This window comes from Pararge aegeria, chromosome 23 (assembly GCF_905163445.1).
Source record: "Pararge aegeria chromosome 23, ilParAegt1.1, whole genome shotgun sequence".
NCBI lineage: Eukaryota > Metazoa > Arthropoda > Insecta > Lepidoptera > Nymphalidae > Pararge > Pararge aegeria.
This window is the reverse complement of record NC_053202.1, coordinates 6,384,438-6,402,284: the sequence shown is the minus strand read 5'-3', so window position 1 is coordinate 6,402,284 and position 17,847 is coordinate 6,384,438. Positions and strand designations below refer to the sequence as shown.

At 36.6% G+C, this 17,847-nt stretch overlaps 1 protein-coding gene across 1 annotated transcript; it reads right to left on the bottom strand.

Annotated features, from left to right (window-relative positions):
- Nucleotides 1-5,441: 5,441 nt before the first annotated feature.
- Nucleotides 5,442-13,948, bottom strand: LOC120634272 (octopamine receptor beta-1R-like). Its single transcript, XM_039904762.1, has 4 exons — nt 13,152-13,948; nt 8,877-9,074; nt 6,767-6,934; nt 5,442-5,622 (listed from the first exon to the last, which is right to left on the bottom strand). Exons 1-4 carry the CDS (start codon nt 13,943-13,945, stop codon nt 5,442-5,444), a joined length of 1,341 nt encoding a protein of 446 aa, XP_039760696.1. The 5' UTR covers nt 13,946-13,948.
- Between the last annotated feature and the right edge of the window lie 3,899 nt (nt 13,949-17,847).

Genomic DNA, 17,847 nt, shown 5'->3' with positions numbered 1-17,847 from the left:
TCCTCAGCCCACAGCTTTGCAAAAGGCTCTATCTTTGTTAATGTGTGTGCACAGACGTGTGTCTGTACGGACACACGCACACACACACACACCTACCCACACGCACACACGCACACGCACACAAACACACACGGACACATGTCATAGTGCATAGTTGTCTTATGACTTTGCTTACTTTAAATGGTTGTTTACACGCGAAATAGTCGATCACACGCACACACACATGCGCACACGCAAACAAAATTAAGTTAACTTAGATTAACTAAGTATGTAATCGGAGGGGACGCGTTCTAATTACAATACTAGGAAACAGTATTGTAACTAGATGAACCTGTCATAGGTAAACGTAGCTAAAATGTAGCTACTGGTACATAGACATAGACTACACTAGGTAGAGTCAGCTTTCGGAACCGGTGGTAGAGCCAATACAAACAGACATAGATTTCTCACTTACGTATATCTTCACATCCATACATAAATACTTACAAATATTTATAGACTGATAAATACATGGCCCGTAGCTACACCGTTTGGTATAAAAGCTGTTTTTACGAAAGGTTGCTTTGTGTTCATTGTATGTCGCCGAAGCCAGTCAACCTAGTAGCAAAGTCCTATCGACTGCCAATTCATCGTTCTTCCATGTTAAAAATACGTATAGTTGGGACATCGTATTCCAATACGATACCTCCCGTAATCGCCAATGAAACTCTATATTCTAAGGGTGTAATAGGTTTACTTTTTATGCTCTACCATTTTGTTTTACATGTAGCCAAGCGAGCTTTTATTTTTCATTAGAATAATAAAAGGCCCTGGCCTCAATCTGGTTCAGACATTAACATAGAAGGGGGATACGGTACGACTCGCTTTTTAACCAGCTTTATACAAAAGGGGACTTTGGTAACAGTCTCGTTGGTCTACTGGTGCATGTTTAACTACAGATAGCGAGGTTCTAGGTCTTAGGTTCGGCCGTTTTTCTGCCAGAGAATAATTATAATTAACTAGATGTGCTCCGCGGCTTCGCCTGCGTAATTTTGGGAGGCAGACACACCTATACCTAGTCATATATGAGATTTTGAGATTTTTTTATCTTACGTAATTTTTTTTCAATGAAAAATCGGTTCAGTAGTTTTCGCGTGAGAGCGTAACAAACAAACTTACAGTCACATTTATAATATTATAGTAGGGATTATTGGGCTTTTAAATAAAAAAAACCGCTACAAATTAGCCCTTGACAGCCCTTGACGGTGGTATCTTTTAAACCCCCCCCCCCCCCCCCCCCCCCCTCATATTTTTAGTGAGGGGACGCCTGCCATTGCCATACGGGTGATCAGTAAGGACTATTCAACTAAATATATATATATAACCCTTTCACCAAAACTTGAAATTTAAAAAATCCTAAATTCCCTGTGATCGAACCTGAAACTTTACGCTTATTCTTAAGAACACAGCGTTGGGTTTTTTCACTATATGAAATAAAAGTACAATACTTCAAAAATGATTTTTCACCATCAATTAACAGATACTCAATTTATAACTTACGATTATATTTCAGAGGCAAAATCTTTGAGATGTTATTTCTGCTACTGATATAAGTAATAGATCTTGGTTGAGTTTACATAAATATAATAAAAAATCATTTTAGGAAGTAGTAATTAGTATTGTCACACTATTTCCTTACAAACAACGTTTATTTGTGATGAATTATTTGTTTTTAGCTAGCCCTTAACTGCAATCACAAATGGTGGTAAGTTATGATACAGTCTTCGATGGTAGCGGGCTTACCCAGAAGATGCCTATTCACTCTTGATTTGAAGGTACTCATATAAAAGGTAGCGGGGGAAATGGAAGCTAGAAGGGCAGTGGATGCAAAGCGCTCCGTACGCGTCAATGTTATATCAACCAAGTAATGGTGCAGATGATGGTAAAAAGGTGAGGGAAATATTTCTTAAAGACTAAAGAAAGGCGGCAACCTTACGACGATGCTCCAAACTGTGAAGTACTTCTGAAATAACTCGCTTAGCGGCACGTCTTTGTCTGTCGCTGTTGAAAAAGACAGCTGTCTTTTTGACAACAGACAGGAGTTATAAAATTAGCAATAACCTTCCCCATGCCTCAAAAAGTACGTTAAGCCAACGGTTCCAAAATTTATCATAAGCGACAATAATACTTAAAACTGGCCAGTTCATAGTTCTGCTGTTAGTATTTAAAAATTTTGCTTTCTTGTTTTTACTTTTCTGTGTATTTATCATCATCATACCAAGTCACTACATGGCCAGGGTCTCCTCCCACAGTGAGAAAGGTTTAGACCGTAGTCCTCCACGCTGGCCCAGTGCGGATTGGTGGACTTCACACGCGTTTGAGAGCATTAAGGAGAACTCTCAGCCATGCAGGTTTTCTCACGATGTTTGTCTTCACCGTGGCAGCAAGTGATATTTAAATTATTTGAAAAGCACATAACTTAGAAAAGTTAGCGGTGTGTGGTTTTGAACTCGGCCCCCCGAAAGCAAAGTCGAAGTCCTACCCACTGGGCTATCACCGCACCGCTTTCCTATCATTATTCTGCCCAGATTGACTCACTTGTTATTGAACCCAGAACCCGCTACTAAAAGCCACAAGCGTTACAGAGATTGTCCAACTTAATAAACTTCTTACCAATATATTTAACGTATTAATAAAATCTCAAAGTTTTAACGAGTTGACTAACATTTAAAATTGAAGTAATTACAAGTTGAATTATATTTCGTCTAAATAAATGGCCTACGGGCGCAATATTATCAGTGTTCATAGACTTTTGATTGATTAATGTTGCCGGAGTGAACTAAGTTGGATGATATAACTTAAATTTGTTGCTCAGTAGTTGATTTGGTTGTAAGTAAACTCAAACTAGATAACACTAATCTAAGGTCACGTGTGTAATGCATTTTAAGCTTTCAGTTTTTTATAATCTGGTCTCGTCTCGTATTTCATAACTTTTTGCTTAAAATTCACTATTTGGAAGTGTGAATTGTCCTTTATAGTCGAAACACCCTGTATGTTTAGATACTATTTCTTGTTTGTAATACTCCGTACGAGCATCTTAATAAAATCTCATTACTTTGAAAAAGCCTATTTATTACACAAGAAAATAAAAATATTATCATTGTAGATATAGAACAATATTGAATTTCTGCAAATAGCAGTAGGTATGAAATAAAAACAAAAATCCAATCATGAAAATAATACGGACACGAAAATAAATAAAAGCAATGTTTTTGTGTGCAAACAAGTAATACAGATTTGGACGGAAAAATCCAATACTGAAAATATATTCGCGAACAAAAATATAATTAAAAACACGGGATAATAAAAAACTTCCAAAGCGAAGCTTAGCGACATTAAGCCTTAAAACATAATATCTATGAAACTGGCCAGAAGTAATGCAAAAATACACCTCTAGTAGGTACTTATTTACTTTTTAATTAAATGGTAACACACTATAAACAAACGAAAGCAGCATGGCATATTGCCATAAGTGACAATACATATCTAAGAATCTACCCAGAAGTGAGTAAAGTGTATAATAGTAAGTAAAGTAGATAACCGCATAAAAATGGCATCGTTACTTTTAAGGAAAATTTTAATGAGCAACGCAAAAAATATATTGCTTAAGAGCATGATAATGATCAAACGCACAAACATATATGTATATACAGTCTGTCATACCAAACGCACATACCCTCTCCGTTCCAAAAAGAACTGAGAAAGGAATAGGAAAAAGAATCTCATAAAATATAAAATTAGGAGTACGATTCCTAATTTTATGTTTTTTCTCATTTTATTAACAGATGGGGATTGTGTGACATCCGAGAACAAAATCCAATAGAGGCAGACAAAAATTTTAGAAGCTAATAAACAAATACACGTAAAATGTTTTCGTGTATCTGAAAGCAAAACGAATTCGGATTCAGACAATAATAACCATATTTTATCTTTATTCAAAAATAAGTTGCCGTGCAGTTTCGCATAATCTTAAAAATATCTAAATCGGGCTGAATAATGTTTTGTTTTTTTTCGCCTCAATTTTGGGAAGTTTAGGAAAAACACGAAGTTAGGACTTTGCAACTAAGCAGTGTGTGAAAAAGCACTGCGCAACTATTCAAATATCGTGGTACGTTAATATTATTAATTCGAAAAGGAACAGCCAAGAAAAAAAGAAGGCTGACCAAATTATTTGGTAGGGCTATTTATTCCTAAGTGCCACTTTGGATTACTGCTATCAAGTAGGTATAATAATAAATTTGAATTCGTGAATATGTTTACAACTTTATCAAATTTATAGTTACGTAAAGGAACGTCGAGAAACGTGGAGTTGATTTCGAACTTTAACTCAGAAAATTCGTCTGATAAGGCATAGAAATTTGGGATCTTAAAAAACAAGCTTCTAAGCAAGTAAATATAGTATACTTATACTATATTTACAACCTTGTCAAACTCAGAAACAAATAAAAATCTCTTTAGACCTCGAACAAGATGCAAGCGATTTTATAATGAGACATTCATGAGTCAAGGAAAGCTTTTTCTTTAAAGGGCTATATTTGCTAACCACATAGAGGTTATAATAACATATTACGAGCTAGATGTTAGTTGTACTGCACTTTGAGACATTAAAGGAGCTTTTAGAGCTCAATAATAATAATAATAGAAAAATATATTATTTCAATTCACGACACACTTGTATTAACACAATAACATACGAGTAAGATTAGGCTTAGAGCAATGCTTGGCCGTTCAAATTTGATCAAATTACAACTGTTTTACACATAAGTACATATCACAACACCTTTAGGTCTGGAGCAAGATGGTTCCTGCGCTCGGAGTATATCTGAGAATAGATTTTAGGCAAATGTTTAAGTGCATATCGTATGGGGCATTATTCTTCCTTATAACAGCTTTAAGTTCTGTATAGATGAATCTAAAACCGTGTCACACTCAGTTACACTACATCCTCAAGTCTCTAGCAATATTTTTGCTGCTCACAGCAAAAATATTGCTAAAGATAGAGATAGAGATCAGGTGAAACAAATTTGAAGCAGTTTCTCAAAATTGTCCTTCAATTCACGAACACCTAGTTCTTCAAAGATTAATTTATAACGGTGCCACATTTAGGTACATATCACAATATCTTAAGGTCTGGAGAACGATGGTTGCCACACTCGAAGTAAATTTGCTGAAGTAGATTTAAACCAGTTGCTCAAGATTGTCCTTACATTTATCAACCATAAGTTCTGAAAATATTTATTTACAACCTTGTTACACTTAGATTCATGTGATAACATCTTCAGGTCTGAAGCAAGATGGTTCGAAGTACATCTGCTAAAGTAGATTTGAGACAGTTGCTTAAAATCGTCTTTGCATTTATAAACCCTAAGTTATGTAAAGATTAACTTACAACTGTGTCACACTTAGGTACATATCACAATATCTTCAGGTCTGGAGCAAGATGGTTGCTGCGCTCGAAGTATATCTGCCGATGTAGATTTGAGACAGTTGTTCAAGTGCATGTCCGATGAGACGTTCGAGTGGTGCTGCTCTCGACGCGGGAACTGCTGGCAGTAACGGCGTCCAAAGTTTCCACAAAGAGTCCTAAGACAAATATAAAAATAAAATGTGAAACTAAGAGATTGATTTGAGAGTTTCTAAATTATGTTGATATTACTGAATTTGGCGTGATAAATAATTTACTAATAAGACGAAAAATGTATCCTGATCTCTACACTCACCCTACGATCCCCTACGATAACCTAAATCTGTTAAATACATTGTAAGGGTGTTTTAATGAAGTTGTTTTTCTATAAGCATGTTTAAGTATCTTAAACATTTTATGATGTGTATGTATAGGTAACGTAAAGTTAAAATTCAGTGGCCCTCCAATTAACCTTTTGGAAGTCTTCCAACGGAAAATCAAAGGAGCATTAAACGTCAAAGGTCAAAGATATTTTGTTTTAATTAAAATGTTAATTGGTTTTTGTTCTTTCTGTTTTGATATCTATAAAAATATTTTCGTTGGTTGTAATATCCGGTTGCTCCCGGATTTATACAGAACGCTTGCTTTTTTTTAATTTTGCCAAGAATGCATGCCGTAGAAGCGTACACGAAGTTGAGTTTTATAACAAGGTAACTAAATTCTAATTTACTCTGACGTATTAACTTTCCGATACTTGAAAACGAGGCACGATTGCTAGAGCAGTAATCTCTTACGTGTACTGTTAGATTCTGAGGACCTGATTAGTAAACGTGTTTTGTAGAATTTTGTCACCTTCAACTGATAACACATGTTAATCTAAACGATAAATTAATTCAGCGTTAAATTCCTGAGAGATTGGGAATCCCGCAGATTTGCTACTGCACCATCAGGTCAAGGTTACCGTTTCTTGGCAATACAAATTAAGAAGCAGTACACCTTTTAAATCAATCGACATGTGTAAGTTGGTAAGACCATTTGGTCAAGTAGGAAATGAAGTGATGATATTTTTGAACGCTTGAACAGTTATTGACAAAATTAAGAATACAAGAATAACGTGAAGCGGAGTACTGACAATATAAAAACATAACATCATATTTTGGCCTTAATGATTTTACCCTTGTGCCCTTCATATCATTGCCTCGCTGTAAAGAACTGTAGGTATGGATCTAATAACAGTAGTGTTATTTTAGGTTTGATTTTGGATGTTCAGCTTCTTAAAAATTGTTCATATGACTCAGAAAGATAAATCGTCACCTCAAATACCTGCAACAGGAGTCCAGCGTCTTCCTGAACGCCGCCCTGAAGTCCCTATTGAAGTATGCGTAGATGAGAGGGTTCAGAGCAGAATTGAAGTAGCCCACCCAGAAAACCGCTGCCACTACAGGCGGAGGTGACGGGCAGGCTTCGCCGCATAGCGCCGTTATTATATACCTGATCAATAAAGGTCATATTAATTTTGAGTTCTCGTACAGTTCCTGCGAGCTGCATAGGAGCCCATGAATGTTGATGTCCTTAGGTTCTGGAATGGCGAACCCGCAACGGTAAACGCAGCGTTGGTCGGTCTACAACGAGGTGGACAGACGACATCAAGCGAGTAGCTGGGAGCCGCTGGAAACAAGCAGCCCAGGATCGTGGATTTTGGAAAAGATGAAGACTCCTTCTAGCGGTGGTGAGCGCTTTGGTTTTAAGTGAGAGGTCCCGATTTTGATTTCCGGCAGGAGCAATTTGGGAAATATTGATTTTTGACTCTGCTCTGGTCTAGTCTTTTACAGGTAAAGACGTACTGCCAAGCGAGCAAGCGTTCCGGTACCGTAGAAACCGATTGGAGTGCCACACTTAAAAACAGATTAGCCTGCGACCATCTTAGACTGCATTATCATTTACCACCGGCTAAGATTGATGTCTAGTCACTCTTGCCCGGTGGTAAATGATCTTACCCGGTGATAGATTGAAAAAGATTCATTCAGGCCGTAACATAGCTTGCTGAATTTTATGAACACTTCATAAATATAGATTTATTGAATTGAATATCGAAAGGTATCTAAATTATAATCACTTTCACATACTAATATTATAAATTATCTCTTTTTCGCAACTTTTTCCATATTTTGGGTTTTTCTAAATCATCTAGGAACCTTTTTTTCTGGTACAAAATGTATGCTCCCAGTCTCCAGGACACAAGCTTTTTCTATGCCAAATTCCACCAAGATAAGTTAAGTGGGCAAGCGTGTAGGTATCAAAAGCTATTTTTTTTATCCCACGAGTAACTTTTACCAGCTGCATTTCCGGGATAAATATTATCCTATGTCCATCTCCATTACTATTAAAATAATTCATGAATTCCGGCATGAAACGAGGTTAACGGGACGGAAAATTGTTATTAACCCCGACTACTGAGACATTTGCAATTGCAGATTTGGGCAATGTGTATGGAGTGATAATGCAAAAGAACAAATGAAAGAATACAAAGTCATTCTAGCATGCTATTGATGACACAAATTTGAGCAACTGATAGTTATGAAAATGAAGCTTAATTTGCTATATTCCGCGAAAAGCCTTTTTTCTTTTCTTCATCACGGAATTCTGCAAAGTAACACCCCGCTTCTATCGAATACTACTGATAGTTCGAAACATTGATTTAATTTGTTACTTTGTAAAGCTCACTGGTTCGAGATCTCAAAATACTTGCTCGATATACGCAAATGACGAGGCAGACATTTTCGAGGTTCAAGCGATGTTTAAAATTACGTGACGTGCCGTAACGTCATTTGTCGTTCCATAATTTCATGGCAAATCACTAGATTTTACAGTTTTATTTCTTGAAATAAAAAATTCCAACTCACTTTAGAATAAAAATAATAATATGTTTCTCATAATACGTGAATCATGTATCATTAGATAAATATTCAAAAAATCTAAATTTTTAAATGCACAGGCACTTATGAAGCGTTCATACATATAACACGTTACCACTAAAGTTAGGTGATGGTGATAACTGCTTTCGATAATTTAAAACTAAAGCTAGACGGGTTCCAAACGCGTCCTAATGCGATATTTTAGCTATACTTTGTCACTGTCATCATGCCCAATATAAGGGATATGTATTATATGTATGTTATCACAGGCACTTATGAAGGGTTCATTCATATAACATGTTACCACTAATGTTTGGTGATGGTGATAACTGCTTTCGATAACTTAAAAATAAAGCTAGGATGATTCCAAACGCGCCCTAATACAATATTTTAGCGATTCTTTGATACTATATCATATCCCTTATATTAGGCATGATGGCAGTATCACGGATCAGTGTTGTAAAATTTTCTACGCTACGGCCTACGGCTAACATAAATTATAAACATGAATACATTACCACAGAAAGAATGGCAGCCAACATGCCAAGAAAGCGCTCATGATGATGCCCAGGGTCCTCGCGGCTTTCCGTTCCCTCTTCATTTTGCTGCTGGCCATGGGCTGCATCTGGATACTTTGGCGCTCCCTCATCACATCCCCCACGGAGATCCCGTTGATCTGAAGATGCTTGTCCAGGAGCAACGCCGCTACTTTGCTCCTGATTAAGAAGAGTATATTTTAGTACTGTCTTTGTTGTCCTGTCTTTGTTGTCCTGTCTTTGTTGTCTGAGTGCAGTGGTGAGCGCTCTGGTCTTGTGAGGTCCTGGATTCGATAACCGGAATAGGAAATTTGAGAAATTTATGATCATCATCAACATCATTACTTCAACCGATTGACGAACATTGCGAGACATAGGTCTTTTGTAGGGAGTTCCCAAATCCGCGGTTCTGGGCCGCTTGTTTCCAGCGGCTCCCAGTGACTCGTTTGATATTGTCTGTCCATGTCGATGGGGGCTGACTGGTGGATATCGTCACTCCAGCGTCCATCGGCAATAAGTTGGCATAGACCTGCCACGGAGCAGCGTTGTGGGTCATAGCTCTAAATTCGTCTCCTGCCAATAAACTGCATAGTAGTAACGTGGTGGGTCTATGCCATGAGAGAAGAGACCTGTACCCAGCAACGATACGTTTAAAGGCTGAGGAAGATGATGATGATGATAGAATCTGAATTACCTCTGGACTGATCTAGTTGGAGGCTTGGACCGTGGCTAGTTACCACTCTACCAACAAAGACGTACCGCCAAGCTATACAACTTTTTCGTACAATGCCTAGTAGAAACTGTTAAGGGGTATGTGATATATGAAATTGCCATTAGCCATACATCTAACTATAAACCTAATTTTAGTTGTGAACCTGATGTACAGTAGGTTGCTTAGACAAGTCGAGTGATTGCGAAAACCCGAGGAATATTTCAAGAAACTAAGAAAGATTTAGCATTTAGCATTCCATTCTTTAGTTTGTTGCCTCAATCCAAAGTAAGTAACATAAACATTCAGATGCCCAGCCGATAGCCTACGAATAAATGAAAAAAATACCAGTACGCCACTTAGCATTCGCAAAACTTAAGAAGTCAAAATAAAGCTCATTATAAAACCAAAGGGTTTCTCCAACCCCTTGTTTCACGTTATTTATGCATGTATCTGATTTAGTAAGGGCCACGTTGTCAGAGTAAACACAAATTTAAGTGTATGGTGCGATCTTGTACGCTTTTTCTTTCAACCCTTTTAAGGCTTAGGCGGGATAAACCTGACCTTTGGATGTGGGCTTTCTGCGCATTTCATAAACGTCACAGAGTGATGACTCTAGCTACATTTTAGGGGTATAACAAAGCTCCATTTATTTACGTACTATAAACTAAAGCAGAGGGCTTACTATCATCTCTTAAAGCAGTACTGTTATAAAACGAGTTAGTAACTTTAGAATCATTAAATATAGTAGTATATATAAATTTATATCGGTATTTGTGTAGTTAATATGTAAATGTACTATGTATGTTCATGTAAGTTTTTTTTAATTTTTTGTAACATACTTTTTGCGTCACTTTCCATTTTTTTATCGGCTTCTCACTTTTAGTGATAAGGCCGCCTTTGCACCCTAGCACTAAGTACTATTACTGTTTTCCTTGTATTTTTCCTATTGTGTTGTGTTGCAATAAAGTTTTCCTTTTCTATTCTATTCTATTCTATAATTGTGAAAGAAGGCGTCAATAATATTAAAAATATACTTTTTGAGCGATGGTCAAACACAATAGGTAGTTATCATATTTTAAGACATTTGTTTATTAGAGCTCATATTATGGGTAAATGCTACTGCCATAATTATTTCTGCCGCTAAGCACATTTCTGCCGATTTGACAGGCTTAGTTGCTTGTGCAAATACAGGCACATGAGAGTTAACGCCTATTACTCTGGTCGATGGACACAAAGTAGCATAGCGGAAGTATTGCTTAGGTTATTTACGGGCCTATCTCCTTGGTCCGTCAATTATGACAAAAAAATAACAATAAAGAATACGTTTTAGCGTTGCGTTTTAAACCCTGGGATTGAGGTCATCAGACACGAAACATTTCGTTCTTAGTTTAAATAAATATTCAGTGCTTACATTTCCCTTTATTTTAGAGGCCCATTAAAAATGCCGAAAGCGTTCACAACTGAAACCCCAAAAATTTACGCAATATAAAGTTAAATAACCTTCGAGCGGACCCTGTCCAGTTTGCTCATTTGAAATTCACAATAATAAAGTTGTACTATCTAAAACATGGTAATTGGTTGTTGAATTCAAACTATGGGACTAGTAATAGTGAAAGTTTTATATCAAAAATACAAAGTCAGACATGCCAGGCCGGACTGGTTATTCAGTAGAAAAGTCTAATAAAACGATTGATTTACATCGTACACCATCCTTTTAATATTAAAAATCTTTACGGGAATAGTGCCGTGTGGTCGCGGTAAATCAGAATACAGCTGTCCCCACCCCTCCTCTTTCCGCGGGTGTCGTACGAGGTGACTAAGGGAATATGTATAATTTTATTATAGTTTGTCGAGTTAATATCGGTCATTTTGAGTAAATGCTGTGCACAGCTTTAAATGGCTAGTCACACTGATTAGAAACACATATTTGTAATTTTCCTTTACTATGTATTGTGAACAAGCTGTTGGTGTTCCTTTAATCTATACTTATAATAAAACTGTAACTGGAAGATTTCTGTACATTTAATATATTTTGAAAATTTTGACCGGGGGATGCTTTATAATCGATACTGAGTCCAAAACAGATTTTTATTTAGTTTTTGTCTGTCTGTCCGGGCATCACGTGAAAACTACTGAACGGATTCAAATAAAACTTGATATAGGGGTAGTTGATATTCTGGGTCAACATATAGGCTACTTTTTATCCCGATAAACAATAAGTTTCCTCCGAGAAATGGTATGAAAATTTTTAATCAATTTTACCTCCGTTAAATTTGCACCGATTTGAATAGTTCTTTTTTATTTGAATGTGTATACTATCAAGCATATATGGTCTTATTTTAATAAAGATCTGATAAATATTGTCGGAGATACAGAACATAACACTTCAGAAATAACTGTTAGTCGCAAGGCATATGGAAAAACGATCGAATGCATGCGTACCATCCTACTAATATTATAAATGTGAAAGTTTGTGAGGATGGATGTAGGGATGGATGTATGTATCAACTAAAATACCACGTAAACTAATAGTAGGTACATAGCTAGGTTAGCATCAAATATATTCTAGCTTCTCGATTGACTTATACGCGGACGAAGTCGCGGGGGTCCGCTAGTAATTAAATAAATAACGAAGACCGGGCAGCAGAGTCCTCGGTAATGAGCAAACCCTCCCGTCGCTGGAGTTTTTAGTCCAGCAGTGGACACGCTATAGATGATGAACTAGAATAGTTACCAATAAATATTGGAGGTGTTTATATATTTTATATATCTCTAGGCTACGGGGTATCTTACTCCTTTGGTTCGATTCGTTTACGCTTCCCAAGGTTTGATTCAAGTGATGTACGGTATCCAATTGCGTTGTAGGTCTGGTGTTGTCTTGTTCAATCTGAGGTTATGGGTCGATTCTTGAATCGGGTTGAGGATGGCTAGGTACTGGGTGTTTTAGTTAAAATCTCAGTACCAGCCCGGAGTAAGTTTGGAGCACGTTATCACTAACATAGGATCTTATTGTTAAACAAACACTTATGCGTGCTTAAGGGTGAGCTGGCAACAACACGACGTTAATAGCGTGCTCTTCGAGGCCCATGCATTGCCATTGCCATTTTTCTATCTCCGGGCTGGCACCAAATACAAAGTTTATGCCCAACCTAGTAATCTCAGCTAGAGGTAGAATCTCGCGATGTTTAGTTGAGAATACTAACCACTGAACAAATTTAAACAATTCAAAGAGACAAAAATGTTTTGTTTTTTTATTTCAGTTTTAGATTAGATGTAACTAAAATGGTCAGTACACTAACATGGAAGCAGGCCACTCCACTTTCATCTCTCAGAAGATAGAAAAATGATTTTGACAACCATTTTCTCTATCTTCTGAGAGATGTAACTTCTGTAAAACGGTGTTGGAAAAGAGCAATCTACTGACATGTTCTCGGTAGAATCTGAATTCCGAATCGTGGAGTCCCTACAAATAGACTTATTGGACGTATCAGAAGTGCTTATAGGTTAACTTAAAATTAATAAATATCGAATTTTGAATGTCTTACCTATAAAGCATCCTCTCCTGCCGGTCGGCCTCCACGTAGATGCGGTAATACATATACAGCATTATCACACCCGGGATCCAAAAACTGACACTGCTCGATATCACTGCATAGACTCTATTCACTGTGAAACTGCACACTTTTGGGTGTCTTTTCCTAAAGTCCAGGTGTTCATGTGTGGTGTACCAACCCATGAAGATCGGAAGAAACGAGACCAACGCTGGGCTGAACCACACAACAGCCAACATGATTCCAAGTTTACTAGTCGTCATTATCAAGGGATAGTCCAGAGGCTGGACGATCGCGTAGTACCGATCTACGCTTATACAGCACAAGTGAAGGATCGATGCCGACGAAAAGTAGACATCTAAGGAGTTCCAGACGTCACACATGAAGTATCCGAATAGCCATATCCCATTCGTTATTTCCACACTGAAGTTGAAGCACATCGCCCAAATGGCGACCAACATGTCAGCTAAGGCAAGTGAGACGACGAAATAATTCGTGATAACCCTCAGTTTCCTGTGCCTCATCACAGATACAATGACGAGTAAATTCCCGAAAATCGCTGACAAAATTATGAACAGCATTATAATGCATTTCAGAATGATGAGGAAAACGATCACTGGTTCGCCCTCGAATTGATTCGAGTAGACCAGATCGTTGGTCGTCTCGTTCAACTCGAGGCTCTTGTTCACGTAATAGTCCGTTAGATACATCGAAGTCGACAGGTCTCGGAAGTCGAGAGTTAAGTTATCCGGAGTGTCGCTCAGTACGATATCAATATCAACTCTCATGGTTTTCACATTTTTTTTAAATGTTTATCCTTTAAGTTATGTTTGTCTCTTTTGTTAGCGAGAACGGGGCTGTAGTACGTGGACCCTTCTTAATTCCGCCACCCATTGTGCCTCGCTCGTTACCTGAAAAAGGGAAACTTGTTTGAAAAAGTGATTTCTTTTGTGCGTGCCCAAGTTAGTTGTTGACGGCTCATTGGGGAAAGTTTTTCCTTTTTATGCTTTGTGATAAGATTGTGACAGTGTTTGAGAGATAATCGGCTTCTGCAACTTTGTTGAAGCCTTAATTTCATTGCTGAAAGTTTCTAATATCGGATATAAAGAATTGACGTTTGTGGAAAGATTAGAAAAAACTTTGGGTGTTTTCTTTTGTTTTATGTATGGAGCGAAACGTGCGTAAAGGGTACATTGCCGAAGATCTGTTGTCGAAGAAATTATAAATTACACCGTTCAGATTCTAGTACTGCTCGCGGAGTTTAGCAAATTAAGCTTAATTTTCATAATATATCATGGATTTCCTCATCTCTAGGAGAGAGGAGGTAGGGATATGAGGTTTATATTATACTACATGGATTATTTTATTTTATAATAGGTGACTATTATAAAATAACAGAAATACTAATACAGAAAACAAAAACTAAACATACCATATGAATTCCTAATTAATCTTAAAAGAAATATCAGAATAACTTTTCTATAAAACTGATACAAATTGATTTGAATCGGAAGATATAAAAACAATTTATGAAGGTTCTCAGAAAATTGGTTTTATCCGTTTCGAATTAAGAATCTCCGATAGAATTTAATCCACGGGTCATTTCCGTTAGCCGGTTCGTTAATCCGTTGATTATTTCATTTAATGTAGGTTTTGGTGATTGTGGAAGTAGGATATGCGAGATTGAGAACTAGTATTTCAATGGATCATACCCTTACTCTAGGATACATACCTGTAAAGCACCTGCCCAAACTCCAAAGTTATTTATCAGATTTATATTTAATATTAATGTAAATTTTTTGATTTACTGTTTTTAATTATTCGTTATACAAAAGTGTAGATTGGTCATAGTTACCAAATAATGAATTATTATTTTAATAAATAACATTAAATATTAATTAATTATTAATTCTGTATAAATATAATTTGAAGATCAATTTTACAAGCATAATTCGAGCATACACTAGTTATTTATATAGTTTCCTAGTATCATGTATTTTTTATTTTATACTATTTGTTTCTTGTGGTGAAAAGGTGGCTTAGAACACATCTTGCACTGGCTGTACTGAGAATTTGTTTATGTGTCCGTTTCGAAGTTTAGCTTTAAGAAACAAGAGCCTCAAATGGATCTTCATCAAATTAAAAAGGTAAAATCTCTGAGGTATGGCATGTCAAATAAAAAAACCTCTACGAAATCGGTGTATAATTGCCAAAGAAATCGCGTAAAAAATATAATTTTTTTTTTTTTTTTTTACTGTAAATTTCAGAACCTGCTCCTTTTTTTTAAGTCGGTTGAAAACAGCTCTAATAGGATAGAGCGTCCCATTCAATACTAATTATTGCATAATCTTTATATTCAAATATCAGTCAGTCGCAATCCGCAGACCTATCATAAAGTTTAAAACTCTTTGAAAAGCCAAACAATCCCAAGAATTATCGTCTCCTTAAGCGAGACATGAGCGTGGTAGTTTTTTAAACATTTTAAATCCCCCTTTAAAGTCGAATATCAAGTAGGTGCAAGGCGTAACAAAGACAAATCCCCCATACATGTGTTTGCAAACCACTCGAGCTGAAAGCCTTTGAATATTTAACGTCGTCTTCTGGTCTGAAGACATTAAAATCGCTTTTGAGATTTCGCATACGTACTGCGTGGCGACACTTTATACATAATATTAAAGAAGGATGCGGTGGCCATTTTTGAAATAAATCGTGTAGGTACTCGCATATTCAAGTAAGAACTGTATTTATCGCTCAACCATATCTGAATAACAATGACGGTGTTAATGATAAAGAATTTTCTTCTGGACAACATTTTGTGAAGTAAAAATAAACGACCAAGGCCCATCAGTTATAATAAAAATCATCAGTTATTTCAGCACACTTGCTCGTAACGTGTACCTTATCACATAATGGTCACAATCCAAGACAATAACACGCGTGTTTTTTTAATGATACCGCCCTTGTGTTTTATTTATGATGTCCCGATTAAGTTAAATTTGTACCTATCCCACTTAACGTTATATGTACGAGTATGAACATGGACCATTTTTAATTTTAGTGGATAATACAGATCCCATGTAATACCAACAACCACAACTATTGCGGCTGTAAATAGCATACATTTTCTTATTAAATGAAGAGAATATATTTTGTATCTTCTTAATAATTAAGATATACTTATTATGAACGATAAATATTGTCAAATTACTCGCAATTCATAATAAATTATGTTTTCAATGCGAAAAAAATACCTTTATTATGGGTTTTTAATATAGGTTGTATGTCCCATTGTCAAGTCCTCGCACCATTTTCCGTAATGAATGTTGGGTGATTATTATTAATTTAAAATGTCCAGTTTAAGTTTGAAGCAGGGAAATAGTAGATTTGAATCCACCAGAAATAATAATCGAGTTATGAATCGCTAGTGACTAGCCTGTTGCCACCGAAATCTAGAGAGCTGCCTTCGAAACTTCCATACAGTGAAAAAACAGCTAAAATAGTCAATTTTCCGAGAACGAATTTGAAAGTTTAGTATTTTTTACCCGCATATGTGATTAGAACGTCATATAAAATGCTTATGCATTGATCATTACACTCTCGGCTTCCTTAGTGCGTAATACTAATTTGAGTGTAAAATCAAATTCCACACTCATAATATATTATGGCAGTGGTATGAGAACCGTGGCTTGATTGGCGAAGTACTCTGGTTGCGTTTGCAAGAGAGGATTAAAAAAAAACAACAAACTGGCAGTTTCGTTTTTATTTCTTTACTTTTAAATTTAGGTATACAATTTAACGAAGTCACTAGACGAGGAAAAGAGCTGATTGTTATTAGCTATTTTATCGGTGTGAGTCACAAGGGATACTGCTACCAGGTTTTACCGCTAAGTTAACAAATAACAAATACTACGTCAATAAATATGCAGACTCCATATAAAGTGAACTGCATAACTACATTAGCACCGAATTGAAGCTCAAAAGCACAGCAGAGAAGTATTTAGAACTTCCGGAATACATTCAATAACACCGGGATTATATCCGATGTGCGCTAATTGGGAACAATCGGCTGAATCTAATATGTGCCACAACTGCTACAAACAATTTGTATAACTTACTCTATAACAATTTGTATAACTTACTCTATAACTATAACAACTCGGTTAATTATATCAGATTAAATGTTGAATGTATTTTACTGTGCGGGAAATTATTATGATAATCACAAAGTTATTTGAGTATTACAAAGTGGTTTTAGATAACTTTATGTTTGTGGTATTTGACAGCCGATTGGCGCACTGTGCAGCTAGCCTGCTTTCTAAGTATCTCTAGGGCTTTAGGTTCAATTCCCACAGCTTGAAAATGTTTGTAAGATGAACATTAATGTGTTTCTAGTGTCTGTATTCGCCTCTCACGACACGGGACACCTTTCAGGAAGAGGGGTGGTGACAACTGTATTTCAAACTGCCGTCACCACACGACAGAGGAAAAGTCCTTGAAAAAAAGGACTAATGCTTGAAAAAAAGGAAAAATGCTAATTCCAAGCCAGTTGTTGACCAGCGTTTGTTGCCAGCCCATTGACGAACAGGCAGTGGAGATGGGATTTAGCTCAAGGAACAGTGACCCCCGATGATTAAAGTGCGTCAGATGAGGGGTGATAGGGTAGAATGGGGTGACTGTGAGGACGGAGAGA

What these genes read in the sequence shown, in the direction of transcription:
- LOC120634272 (XM_039904762.1), bottom strand. Translation starts at nt 13,945, where the DNA reads ATGAGAGTTGATATTGATATCGTACTGAGCGACACTCCGGATAACTTA. An exon ending in TGGCTGCCATTCTTTCTGTG is followed by an intron (nt 6,935 to 8,876) that starts GTAATGTATTCA and finishes TTTATTGATCAG; the next exon opens with GTATATAATAACGGCGCTAT. An exon ending in ACGCTGGACTCCTGTTGCAG is followed by an intron (nt 5,623 to 6,766) that starts GTATTTGAGGTG and finishes TATTTGTCTTAG; the next exon opens with GACTCTTTGTGGAAACTTTG.